This window comes from Sminthopsis crassicaudata, chromosome 1 (assembly GCF_048593235.1).
Source record: "Sminthopsis crassicaudata isolate SCR6 chromosome 1, ASM4859323v1, whole genome shotgun sequence".
In the NCBI taxonomy this organism is placed as follows: Eukaryota; Metazoa; Chordata; class Mammalia; order Dasyuromorphia; family Dasyuridae; genus Sminthopsis; species Sminthopsis crassicaudata.
In genome coordinates this window covers 581,177,086-581,191,561 of record NC_133617.1, presented here as the reverse complement: position 1 = coordinate 581,191,561, position 14,476 = coordinate 581,177,086, and the positions used below count along the sequence as shown (strand labels likewise).

The 14,476-nt window shown below is 35.6% G+C and overlaps 1 protein-coding gene across 2 annotated transcripts in view; it reads left to right on the top strand.

Annotated features, from left to right (window-relative positions):
- CERT1 (ceramide transporter 1) overlaps positions 1–14,440 on the top strand; it is a 140,148-nt gene extending 125,708 nt beyond the window's left edge. For both annotated transcript variants that reach the window (XM_074282297.1, XM_074282296.1), the window contains 5 exons: positions 1,303–1,373; positions 6,557–6,685; positions 7,359–7,488; positions 10,105–10,241; positions 11,260–14,440. In XM_074282297.1, coding sequence (XP_074138398.1) covers positions 1,303–1,373; positions 6,557–6,685; positions 7,359–7,488; positions 10,105–10,232 — 458 coding nt within the window. In that variant the 3' untranslated portion in view covers positions 10,233–10,241; positions 11,260–14,440. The remainder of the gene's footprint in view (positions 1–1,302; positions 1,374–6,556; positions 6,686–7,358; positions 7,489–10,104; positions 10,242–11,259) is intronic.
- The last annotated feature ends 36 nt before the right edge of the window (positions 14,441–14,476 follow it).

The window sequence follows — 14,476 nt, the reverse complement described above, 5'->3', positions numbered from 1 at the left end:
TACAGTTCCTTATCCTGATTTAGATGAGTGGCTGCTCTTCATATAATTTTTAAAGAGTTCCCTAGGGCATGTAAAAGTTAAATGACATGCTCAGAAACCCAGAACCAGCATAAGGCATCTGAGACCTGAATTCAGGTCCTTCTTGTCTCAGGGAAAACATATGTTGGAGGAACTAAATAAATAAGGAAGTAGTTAGATTTTGGCATATTAGAAAATGATTTAGCAAGTACAACTTATTACCCTAGTATAGAGGCTATTAATGTTTTCTATTTGTCTTTGTTATAAAGGCTCAATATATTTAATAAGATGAACATATTGGGTGTTTGATGTTACTTGATCACTATTGACTAGTTACTTGACTTAATTTTTAATTCATTGGACTGCCTGTGAAACCTTCTTTTAATTTTAAAATAATAGTTTAAAATATTGCTTTTTTTTGCTTTTTTTTTTTTTTCCACTGAAGAACTCATTGCACTGGTTTTATATAATCTTATGAAAGGTCTCCTGCGATGGTCTGGTCTAGCTCCTCTGAAGGGTTCAAAATAAGTCCTTGTCAGTATAAGCAAAAGTCCTTGCCCCACATTGTAGATGCCAATTTGTAATGTGCTGTTGTCTCCAGAGACTGCCAATCACTCTCTGGTCTACAGGAGAGACTTCTTCCTCTAGAGAGCCACCTCAAGTCTGGTCCAGACAAGACTCTATCTCTGGAGTGCCGCCCTCTTTTATCCTCCCAGAGAATGGGCATGGGATAGCACAAAGGCTTCTGGGAAAAATTACTTCAAGCAATGAACTTGCTCCTCCTAAGCATGCAAGCTCCTCCCCAGGAGTTCACAAGTAAAACTCCCAGTACAGGCGGGAACTAGAGAATTGTTAAGTACCGACTTAGCACTTAGTAAGAACCTAACAGTCTCCTATTCCTATACTAAGATGATTCAAAATAACACTCAATCTCCATGGAATTTCCTGTAATTGTCTTATTTTGTATAAAATTTGATATGAAACCATTAGTTTCAAGTGTACATTCTGCTACAAAATAAAACTTGAAGACAGATGGGTTCTTAAAAGTATATAGTGTCTTGGGGGAAAAAAAGTTCATTGCAGAGTCTCTCTTTTAATAGTCCAACAGATAGCCTCTGACTTTAAGAATACCTTTAAGACCTCAGGAGGGAATGAACTCATTTATTTGAGTACTGTCAGGCACATACCTATTCAAATATAGTCACATAAATATGTGAAATACTTATTCTATTCTAAGATACAAAAATTGTTATTTATTGGTCTAATTTTTTTTTTTCATTTCAGCAACTATAGAAAATTTCCATGTTGTAGAAAAGTTGTCTGAAAATGCAGTCATCGTTTACCAGACTCACAAGGTACTACCTTTTTTTGGTTTTGTTTTTTTTTTTTTTCATATATTATATTCTGATACCAAACCTTGCTCTGTAATTCATGTAATCCACCAAAAAGGATTTAAAGTGGCTGTCTATGTTCCAAACACCATTTGACCCTGGAGATAACAAAAACAAAAATGTCCCTGCCTCCAAGAATCTTTTATTTTAACAAGGAAGTCAACATGCACATAAATCTATGTTTGATTAAAACAGATACAAAGTAACCTGGGATAGAAGGAAGGAAAAAAGAAGAAGGCAGTAGGGGGAAACCAGGAAAGGCCTCTCTGAGAATATGGTACTTGATTTGCATCTCCAAGAAAACTAAGCATTCCAGGAAGAGAAAATAAGTGTCTTTTAAGCTTTCAAGACATACAATACAAAGAAGGCCTGGGTATAGGAAGTGACTAGTTATGTGAATGGAGCAGGGGGGGGGGGGACATAAGAGTTCACTGAGCAGAGGAAAGTAGGATAAGATTGAAAGGCAGGAAACAGGCAGTTAGTTAATGAAGCACTCTATCTAAATACCATAATAGTCTATGTTTGGTCCTAGAGGCAGTAGAAAACTACTCCATTTTATTAAATTCACATGCTAAGACTTTCACTTTAGGACCATCATTTTGGCAGCTGGAAAGAGGATAGATTACAGTGAGGGAGATTTGAAGCTAGTTGGTCAAATAGAAGGCTTTTGTGGCTATATAAGTTGAGAGGAGGACATATGTCATAGGTAATGTGGAGATTAAAAAAAAATCTATTTGATTAAATAAAATTCATGAGGAAAAAATAAGCAGTCAAGCATAGCACTGAAATTGCAAATCTAGATGTTTAGAAGAATAGTGGTAATTTCAACAGAAATAAGGAACCTAAAACAAGGGTGGATTTGGGGGGAACGATGAACTTTCTTTCTGTGGCTGGAACAGAAGAGTGGATTCATCAAGGGCAGGCTGACTGGCTCTCCCACCTCATACTGATTTTCTAAGTGGTGACAGGGCCACTGGACTCTCCCAGGCAACAGCTGGGAAGGACCTGCTAAGCCCACTTTGCCCTGGAGGCACTGATTCACTAAGGCTCAGGGTAAAGAGGGGTATATTAGAGGGCACTTCCTAGGGGCTAGGGTATCTGATGACAGTCTCCCCATTGTTGATAGTTTCAGGTGGTAGAGTTTTAAGGAATGCTAACTGTGTGGGCTGTCCTTTCCCAACAGCTGCAGGGGCTGAGTTCGGGGAGCTGCTGGGGCAGGGTGGGCAGGATATCCTAGGGGATGGGCAGAAAGATACCCAAGGGCACAAAAATGTTGGGGTCACTTCCAATATGGAGCCTCACTATCTCTCTTTTTCTTCCCCCCTTCCTCTCCCTCTCCACCCCCCAGATAGGGTGGAACACATTTTAAATTATCCTATAATTCTTTGGCATTGTATTTTCTTAATCTAATCTGAAATGAGAGGGCTAACAATAGGTCATGGTCTGTAATTGTTGAGGTGTGAGAATTGAGGGTTGAGAGGTCCCCTGACAGCAATGAGATCCCCTTTGTCCAGTGGCAGGCTTTGCAAAAGAATTCACAAACCCCAAAGAATACAGGTTCCAGGTTTGTGGCAGGAATGGGTTTGTTTACACTAAGAAAACAGCTTTCTTAGCAGGCAAACTTCTGTTAGGAATTAGCAAAAATGAATTGACAGGCCTTTGGTTTTATTGGTTTATTCAATCCCCAAGTTGGGGTTGATCTTCAACTCAGTAGAGGAGTTGACCATGCCCCAGGCTGAGATTTCCAGTTGAATGAGTTACCCCTAGGAGGGTGGGCCCCTCCCAGAGTCCAGGAGGTTTTAAGACTCTGGATCACCCTTCCCCAAAGATCCCTTTCCAACCCTTTCCCCCCAAAGATTAAAGGGGACACCGTTTACTATCATAATGATCTTGTTGGCAATCACACATGACTCTGGGGAAAGGAAGTATGGGACATTGGGTTTATAGGAAGGGTCCTCTTCTGGGGTGCTTTTCCTTTTTCAGTATCTATGCCAGTCTTTATTTAAGAGGACCATACCTTGCTTTCTTAATGCTGCAGAGGAGATCTGGGGACAAAATAGGATAAAAACTGAAAAGCCAAGGAAGAATGAACATGAGGTTGCTATTCACTTTTTTTCCTTTGACTTTCTTCATTCTGGGTTTTCTTCTAAAGTAACTTTCTTTCAGTGCCCTAGAACAATAAAACTATTAATTTTGCAATTGCTTTTAAAACTTAAAAAGATTTAAACCTTATTTTTCCTTAATATATACTGTATAGAGTGATACCATAAACCTTACTGATATGTTTCAGAAAGCCTCAATTCTCTTTTGCCACTTTAAAATGACTAATTGTGAAACTACTTAATGATTTATCTCACAAGTTCCAAAATCTGCTAAGATGATGTTAGTGATTCTAAACTTTGATTATCCCCTATTTCTGTAGTCCCAACTTGGCCTGTTGCAATGACAGGAAAAAAAAGTGTCTTAGAAGGTTTTCTTCTAAACTAATCTCTTTCTGAAAGCCTAAAGTGAGAATTAGTTCTGCTTATTGGGAAAATTATTTCAGCTATGACAAAATTAGAAGAAAATTCATTAATCTTCCCAGTTGTCTTCTCTTGCTACAGTTCTTAGAAGTTGTTCTTACTGGCTATATTTCTTTCAAGGTAACAAAATCTAAGTCATTGCACGAACATGGCACAGACATTTTACAAATGCAGAGACACAGATACAGACAAAATAACAAGACAAATACAAACAAGCACACAATTAAAATACTAGTTTCAACTAATTTTAGAACACACAAAACCAGAGCCATAAACTGTTACTCGGTATACAAATTTAACTGAGGTGTGCACTAAATAAAAATAGCAAATTAAAAAATGGCAAATGGGGGGAAATGCCAATTACATGTGCAGAAAAAAAGCTTTACCAGAATGATCTAGGATGAACCAGGTTAAGAAAAGAAGCCCTGGAACATTCCTCACAATGAAAGCTGAACTCAGTCAAAGGCTGAGCTGGGATTAGAACTGGAACAAAGGACAGTGGGTTCATCAGACAAGGAACATCAGATTTTGGAGAAATAAATTTCCAGTGACACCAAGTTTACTGCCACCTGTACTAGAAAGTTGTTCATTCCCACTTGTGATACCATTTAGTATCAGCTAGACTAGATCCTGCCTCTAACCTATGGGTGGCTGGAACCAAAACAGAGCAAGCTAGAGACAGGAGAGTCAGAAGACCAACAGAAGTTTAATTAATTTTAGAGTGAGGAAAACACTAGCTGCAGGTGGAAGATGTATCTCTACCCTAAAAAGGGGGGGGCTTTAAGCTGTTGATGTTGGGACCACTTATATACATGAAAGGTGTTGGCTCACAACATAACATTCTTAGGTCTTGAAACAATTCTCATGGTTGACATTTCTTAGGACGATATTGGTGTTCTTGAGTCCCATAGGAACAGTCATTGCCTCAAGTCAAGGATATTATGATTATTATGTGGGCTGCACAATCAGAATTCTTTGAGAGGAAGAGGAGTACAGCATAACAGGGTTTGTGAACATGTGATGAATGGCCCTGGGAAATAAGGAGAGTTAAGTACCTTAATTAGCACTTGGTGCTGGTCCAAGCAATATACTTTGCCAGAGGCTGATGGCATACAGAGAGCACAAAATTTTATTGTTATGCCAGGTTCAGGACACAACCTGCATTGCTTAAAGGGCTCTGGGAAATAGGTTATCTCCAAAATATTTTGACAATACAAACAAAAGAAACAATGCCATAAAAGGGGAAGCCAGGTCTTCCATGAATGACCAAACATTGAAAAATCATGAAAAAAATGAAGGGGAAATTTAATAATAGGACTTAAGTTCTAAAAGGCATAGTACAAGAAAATACACTAATTTCTTAGTTTATATTCCTTACTAGTATGAAGGAAACTAAATATTCCAATATGTCTGTTTTTGTTAATGGTTCATAAATTTTATTTATTTGAGAGTTTAAGGCAAGAAAATTTACCAGAAGGATCTGAGTTAAAAAATAAACTAGTAAACTACAATAAACTAATCTTTATTCTTTTTGATAGATGTTTGAGCTAAAATTTATTTTGAAAAAGTTAAAATTTTTAAAATATTAACAGATATGTGTGTGTACTTAAGAATATAAAAGGAAAAATATAAAGGTTGCACAGAGAACTGTTATCATGACCACTGTAAAGGTACTTGATATTTTATTTACAAAAAAGTCCATTCTTCAGTCACTACTACAGTAGAGAAACCAATATATGGCAGAGTAATAAAAGTATTTTTAGTTTCATTGTTTTGATATTCTTTTAAATAAGTTTTGTTTAGTTACTATTGCCTCTTAAAATCTGTTGTCCCTGATTTTTATTTCTGTCCTTAAGTTGATGATTTAGACTAATAATAGCTAACCTTTTGTAAAACTTGAAGGTTTACACATTTCTTAATACATTACCTCACTTGAATCTCATTACTACAATGTAGGTGCTATCCGTGTTGTACAGGAGGAAAGTGAGACTTAGGCTATGGTGAAATGGCTTTTAAATATTAAGTATGAGATTCAAATCCAGATGTCCCTGATTCTGAGTCTAACATTTTTATCTACTCTTAGCTGCATATTTTCTGGAAGTGTGCAGTTCCTATCTAGAGTTAAAATGGGTCTGTTTCCCCAGTAATCATCATCTTCATTGATCTGTCATCTCATTAATGCAGGAACTTCTTCCTCCACTGCTTGGTCTGCCTGTGTAATTATCATCCCATTCTAAAAGTTTGCCGTTGTTCTTGAGGCCTTCCTTTCTTCCTTTCAGTATTAGAAGAGTATCAGTGGAATTATCCCCCAGTCATTGCTTACATTTACTGTATGACCAACTCTGCTTCTCTTTCGTTTATAAATTCTTTGATGTCCTTTACCTTTGCTGTTCTTCAGCTATTCAATTTATGGCTTTGTAAAACTGTAAATTTATTTTCATGCTAAACCCTTTTTAGGAAGAACTCAGCTTTCATTTTCTAAACTTCTATATTTTACTTCTGCATAATGTCAGTGGCTAAAATGCATATTAGTTTGGCTTTTGTAGTGACATATTATCAGAATCATCAGATTATCTAAATAAAAAAATAGTATATATTTTCAATAAGTTTTTACTTTCTCTACAGAGGGTGTGGCCTGCTTCTCAACGTGATGTGCTATACCTCTCTGCCATTCGGAAGATTCCAGCATTGACTGAAAATGACCCTGAAACTTGGATTGTATGTAATTTTTCTGTGGATCATGATAGTGCACCTGTGAGTACTTAAAAACTTTTTTGTCACTAAAAAATGACATAATTCTGAATAAAAAACAAAAGGGATTGCAGTCTTGCCAGGTATCTGCTTGATTCTTCTTTGATGTTGCATTAACTGAGCAACTCTACAAGAAAAATTGTTTCATTCATTTATAGCTGTAGCTGAGTATTAGCTAAATGTGGTGTATCAAAGGATATCTCTGGGAATAGGATAATTTTTTCTTTATTAGGAACATTTGATAGTGGTAGCAACATATCTTCAGGATTACTCAGAATATTTTAGGTTCTGAACTAATGATAATAGCTCATTTGTTATCCTAGGGTTGTGTTTAAATAGTTTTAAAGCTCTCAGAAAAGCTTCTTATCATATCTTTTGAGGGTAATTAATAGTAAACTTCATGGTAACTATAATTACATCAGGGGTTCTTAAGCCACCCCTCTTTCTTCCAGGATGATTATTCCAGAATTTGCTTCTGTTTCATTTGCAATGCATTACTTGAGGTGGTGTTTTTCCACATGTACTTCCCATTTTTATGTAACTGCTTTTTTTATATTGATTTAAATAGTTTTAAGGAAAAAATCAGAAGAAAAATGGATTTTCATTCATCTAACATATTGGTTTAATTAAACATTTTTTATTTACTAAAACTATTGGTTTGTTATTTTTTTTGCAGGTAAACAATCGATGTGTTCGTGCCAAAATAAATATTGCTTTGATATGTCAAACCTTGGTAAGCCCACCAGAGGGAAACCAGGAAATAAGCCGAGACAATATTCTATGCAAGATCACATATGTAGCTAATGGTATGTGAATTTTTAGTATTGCTGCTCTTAATGGCTTGAATAATGCATTTGTAGTAATTAGAGGATGAAAAGGACAAATGTATGAAAGGTATTAATAAATGACTACCTCACTATACAACATTTAGAATTAAAAATTCAAAGAATGAGAAAGGAAATTAACAATAATTCTCCCCAAAGTAGTGCTTTTGATGAACGTTTTCCTTATTATTTGCACCTACTTTTCACTCTTCTTGCCTCAAGAAAAAAAGATAATCTTTTTAAAACCAGAAGGCTTTTTCTTGGGCCTTCTTCTCTTCTCCCTCTATACTATTTCACTTGTTCAATCTTTTCAGAATTCATGAATTTAATTGTCATCTTTCTGCTGATGGATTCTCACATTTTCTTACCTTGTCCTGACCCCTCTTCTGATCTCTAATCTTATATCTCCATTTGTCAGACATCTTAAATCTTTGCAACATCTTTCAAATATGCCCCCTTTTCTCTTCTGACATTGCCACCATTCTGCCTCACCACCTTCATCTGGCCTAATACAATAGTCAGTGGTGTATCTACTTGCCTCAAGTTTCTCTTCACTCTCAAATCCATCCTCCAGCCACCCACGTGGTTTTCCTAAATTGTCTGTCTAATCAATTCATCTAGTACTCTGAAACTCCAGGGGTTCTCTCATCACTTACTAAATTAAATGTTAAAATTTCTGTTTGGTATTCAAAGCCCTTAATCATCTAGATGCTTCTTATTTTTCCAGAGTTGTTATCTCTCACTCCCAGATACATACTTTTCTATCCAGTGACACTGGCTTCCTGCAATTCCATTAATAAGACCATCCATCTTTCACTTCAGTTAAGATCTTTGGCTGACCTTATGCCTGCTTCTCTACTTTGACTCCAAACTGCTCTTTTAAGGCTAACTCTTAAGATGCAAAGGATGCTGGATTTAGAATCACAAGACTGAGGTTCACATTATAGCTTAGCTGCTTAATTAGGGAATGATTTTTTTTTTTTTTTCGCTCTGAGCCTTGGTTTCCTTTATAGTAAAAAGTATCTCTCATGTTAAAAACCAAGGAATAAAAAATAAAGGAGTTAGACTTCCTAGCATCTAGAATCCTTTCTAAGCCCAATTCTAAAACCTTTTATGCTCTGAGGGGAGCAGTGGAGGAAGATCACTGGTCCTGGCAACAGAAAAAGCTTCATATAGATCCTGCTTCAGACACCCATTAGTTGTGTGATCCTGGGCCAGGCACTCAGTTTCTTCCTCATCTGCCCAATGCAGTATTAAAGGGCTTTGCGAATTTTAAATCACTGTGCAAATTCTTATTGTTACACTGTCATTATTATTATTTTCATCATCATCATCACTACAATGGTGCAAAGCGTGAAGCATATTTTCAGAGTTAATTGTACACATATGCAAAGTTATCCATTAAATCTCTTGCAATAATAGTTTTCCTGTGAATACTGATGTACCACCTAAATATTATATACATACAACTTCTAAAAATGTAACTGGCATGGCACATGATTAAAAGTTTAAAATCAACATTTTTTCCATATGAGAATGAAGAAAGATGTCAGTAGAGGTGCTAAATTAGGACAAGGGAAAATTGAAATAACTATTCCATGCCAATATAATTCTGCCTTAGTTTGGCGACTGCTTTTCTCAGTCTGGTTTCAAGAACCAGTAGAGTGTGGAAAAATGTTAGTCCTAATTTATTAGTCATTAATTTTTAGAAACAAATATTCCTGATACTATGCAGCTGGTAAGATTATTCCAAATTGGCAAATATTATTTAATAGCAGCTAAAATTCTAATTCAGGAATTGGTCACATTGTAGACTTCTTTTTCCTCTAGTGTAAGATTAGAAAGGGGGGGAAAATCTACTCTGTTTTTGTCTCCAAGGAGCTTGCTTTGGTGATATTCTTGCTCTTTCTGAATGTTTATTGTATGTACATCTTTTCATACAGTACATTTGTTCTTAGTTCTTAGAGCTAGCAGGATGAAGATAAGTAACTGCTTACAGTGAGGTAGGCGTGAGACAACTTCCTTCCTTGCTTTACACATTTAGTAAATTCATAGAGGTAATAGAATTTTCCAAGACTGAAGAAGACTTTAGATCATCTCATTCTACTGTCTCATTTTAGAGAAGAGTAATTGAGGTCCAGAGAAGATTAGTGATTACCTAAGAACATTCAGCAAGTAGCAGAACTAGGACTGGAACTCATTTCCCTAATACTTTGTTCAGTACTTTTGCCACTAGTCCCTATAATTTCTAAGAGATTATGATCATAAATAATACTTTTGTCAATTAAGTCAAACTTTAGATATGTAAGTTCCTGTTCTGTCTAGTTAGTATTGCAGCCTTAATGACTTCCAGATAAGAATTCATCCCTATTTATAAAGTGTAGAGCCCATTATTTGCTGGGATTTAAAATGTTAATGTATGACTGTGGATCTTTTAATTTTGCATTTTTAGTAAAAGAATTAATTAGTCTAGACTTAAGTGTTTGCTAAAGAAGAATTTTGACAAGGTATATAAATATAAATCTTGCTAGCTTATACACTGGAGAGTATTCTTAATTATGGGCTTTAATGTTATTTTTTCCCCTTTGTCTGATTTAGTGAACCCTGGAGGATGGGCACCAGCATCAGTGTTAAGGGCAGTGGCAAAACGAGAATATCCCAAATTTCTAAAGCGGTTCACATCCTATGTCCAAGAAAAAACCACAGGGAAACCAATTTTGTTCTAATATTAACAGGTATTCTTATTTCTTTGTATGTCTGGTGATATCTGTAAGTATCAAAAAGTAAGTTCAACTATTAATACCAAAACTTTTCAAAATAAGTCATTTGCTTTTAATACATATGAGGCTAGAAATCTTAATATTCTTAGCCTTTATAAGTGTTAGGAAATTCATGAGTTGATGTGGCAACTGCATTAGGTTGGGTACCTTAGAATCAGCGGGAGTCAGGATAAGCAAAAGTCTTTATTCTTGGTCTTTAGTGGTAGAAGTGAAGAGAGTGGGAGTGGATCTGTAGGATCTCTGCAACCTTACCACCTCATCTCCCGCCCAGAAGTGACTCTGGCTAGTCTCCCTGCACCTCCTCGTCCCTCCCCACAATTCTCTGTATATACCAAATGATTGGGTCAGCACAGGATAGTGGGAAGGGCCGTTTTCCAAGCATATTCTTATAGAGTATTGTCCAATCGGTAATTAGCCTCGAGTGCTCGATTGTCCGACCTCAGTGCTTTGACTCAAGAGCTCCAGCCCCTTACAAGTTGAATTGATCACTTAAGCTAAAATTATAATGATAACAATGATTAGGGTTTTAAGTCTGCTTATTTATTTTGTAATCCGGATTTTTTTTCTTTAATAAAATGAAGCTTATTGCCAGATACTGATATATGTTTAAATATTTTTGACATCTCAGATTATCTGAAATGTCCAGGATACCAGTTGACTTGAAATATTAAACTGGTTTATCACAACATTTGCCATTTTCATATACAGCTAGCTTTTTGTAAGATCCTGTGCTCTCCAACATCAATTTTGAAACATTTTGAAAACTGCTGTAATTTGGAATGATTTTTGTTCTGCAAGATGATTAAATTTCCTGTAAGGTCTGTTCTTCCTATGCATTTACAATTCTGGGATCCCAGCAGTTCCAGTAACATATGAATGAATTCAGTAATTAGGAAAAAACTCATTCAAATGATCTTCTGAAGACTTCCAATTAATATGTTGCTCATATTTAAACTTCTTGTACATTTTACAGAGACTAAAGCAAGGCTGTGTGAACATTCCATGTTGGAGGAATTAACCAAAATGAATGCTCTAAGCTGGAACGTAGGATCTACAGCCTTTTCTGTGGCCCACGACTTTGGCTTTCTGCACTGAAATGAAGAAACTCTGCACAGTGATGCTGAACATCTGACACTGGCTCTCTCCTACTAGCTCTCCTTGCTTAATTATAACTACAAATACATGTAATAGTACATGTATATGGCTATATTTTTATTTGCTTGCTTTGGGTGGGGGACTTTGAATCACAAACTGGGGATTAATGCTTTAATTTGGGGAAATTTTTGCAAAGCTTTTAATTTACTATGACCCTGCTTAAGAGCCTCATATATGTGTTGAGTTTTTGTGTGCAAATTTTAAAGCACATAATACAAACACATAAGGTAAGGACATATGTGCTTTCTGTGCACCAGACATAAAGGGTATGTTTTTTTTTGTTGTTGTTGTTGTTGTTGTTTTTTTTCAGGCCTGCAGTCAATTCTAGATGGCCAGATTTTTCTGATTTTGCTTTGTGTAATCATAGAGTCCATTGCTGCTGATTTCTATAATGAATCATCTTGTCATGTAAAATGTCTCAATAACTGAGGGCTGTCAATAACCAATGACTTTGCCTTTTCTATTGTCTTACTCTTATGATGAACTTTGGTTCTGATGGAGAAAGTGTGAAAAGCTTTATTTTTTTCTCAGATATCTTTATATTTCTATTGTATTTTTCAGTTGTGTACTATGTGCTATATAGTTTTTTGGGTTTGTTTTTATGAACACAATTTGGCAATTTCTAGAGTGGTTCTATTATGACCTTCAAGAGACTGCCTTCCTGAAAACAGCATCAATATCTGTTCTTCCCTTATTGGGTATAGATAGGACTGTTTTCTGGCAAGATGATTAAGGTTACTGAGCTCATGTTTTCCAGAAATTGCAAAAGGATGCACTGTAATACTTACTAAAGTAGATCAGACTTTATAAGTTTGACATTTGACAACATTCCCAGTACATAAAAAAGGCATGTTTACTGGTCCTTCTGATTCTGGTCTCAAAACTGTGTTGTGAAGTTTGCATAGAAAATGTGAGTTATATTATTATTGCCTCTTGGTCAGAACCTTCATTGAACAGTAAAGGATTCTGCTTAATTTTAATTGCAGAGTTCTCCTTAGTTGCTGTGAAAATTTAAATGTAAAATAACTTTTTAGATGACTGTAAACAACTTTAAAACTTGGAGTTGAGGCAGAAAATGGTACTCTTTTAAAGAAGTAGAAATGACTGCCGGCTTCAGAATCTTCTTGGTGATTATGTCTTTGAAAGAGAACGCAGAGGCGTTTCTTGGGTGTTTTGCTGACTTATGCATCTCAGTAGAAATAGAAGTCTGATACTTTTTTGTAAAGTCATGTAGTATGAAACATGTCCTGTATATATTTCATACATGATAATGGATTCTTGATGTTTAATGCAAGATGATTTAATGACGGGATGAGGCTGATCACTTAAATCTCCACAATCCTAGAAGTGAATTACTTGCATCAGATATAATAGTATTTATTATTCTGTACAAAGAGAGAAAATGCTTATATAAACACGTGCTTACATTACATGCACGCAGATTTCATGCTCCATAAAATTTTTCTATTTTTTAATTTGCCTTTCTCAAAATTATTTGCATGGAATATGCCTTATTACAGAAACATGCTGTTCACGATTTGAATATGTGGAAAAGTGCCTATATGGTGGTAATACTAGTAAGGCAAATGAGACAAAAATGATGAAACCTGTTTACATCACCAGTGAACACTTTATATAGTGATGTTACAAAGAGAAAAATTTATACCTCAAAAATCTTATCTACTTTTACAATCAGGTTGGGGGAGGGAGGAAAAAGTTTCATTTACCATAGTCACTGATGGGAATTTGAAAAAAATTCTTTATGCCCAGTTATAAATATTGCAATTCTGATAACTATCATGAACAGAGTCAAATAACTGTTTAGTAATTTAATTGGACAGCTTTATTTTACAAAGTTATGGAGAGTTTACAAAAACAGTATATAAATCTTAATATCATCAGTTGCATTTGCACTAAATGTGATGTACTTTTGCAATTTATTCTGTAAATAAAATGATCACACTAAAGATGCTATTTGTTAAATAACTTGTTAATTAGTGCACTAGTACTTCTCTAGTGCTAACCCTACTCGGAGAAGTGAAACTTAGAGAATGGAAAGAGTTCAAAATTCAGAACCAGGTGCTGATCTTTTTAGTAAATATTCAGAACCTGTAGAACTATTTTCATAAGGCTAATTCCCACATATTAAGTATCAGTGATGCTCTTTCCCCCAGATCATTTTTACTTCTCATGCCGAAGATACTTTTAAATTTGTATCCTCCTACTTTCCCCTCTGTCCACATCTCTTCTAATACCCCTTTGTGCTGTGGTAAAGATACTGCAAATTCTAAAATGCAAAATATTGGTGAATTAGGAGCTTTGTCCCTGTGCAGCACAGCCAATGTACAGTTCAGGAGGGGACTCTGAATTTTAAGAGGGTAGGTTACTATGCAGGATATTTTTGGGGATTAATAACAGGGACAGCCAGACTGAGGAACTTTGTGTCTGTATCTTTTGAGTACATAAGTTTGTGTGTGTGTGTGTGTGTGTGTGTGTGTGTGTGTGTGTGTGTGTGTGTGTGTGTGTGTGTGTGTGTGTGTGTAATGAGGAGGAGGAATGGCTTTTCCCATTTTGTCAATTCCCCATTAACTAATTTATGTCTGTACATCAGTGTCAGTTGCTTTTGAGGAAATTTTCCTTATTTGAGGGGGGGGGGGAACTTGATTATTTTGTCAAGTTTATTCTGTTGGACAGAACTGGTTCTCTTATGAAGCTGTGTAGGTTCTCTTTAAACTAATCAGTTTGTCCATTCACCAAAAATCATTCACCAATATTTTGTCACACTTGTACAGATTGAGATGTATTAGGGTTATTGTCATTATTCATCTACAGACTCAAAAACATAAGATTTTCAAGTACCTTGAGAGTGTGTAGAGTGTAACTTCTATGATAGCTTTATGAACCTGATGTTAAAAAAATTAATTGGATCTTCCATGTTACAATCAAAAATTAAAACCAGTATTTAAAAGTGGAAAAAGTATTAAAATATTATGGACAAATTTGTTTTCTTGCTTGTTTTGTTTTTTTTTTGACCC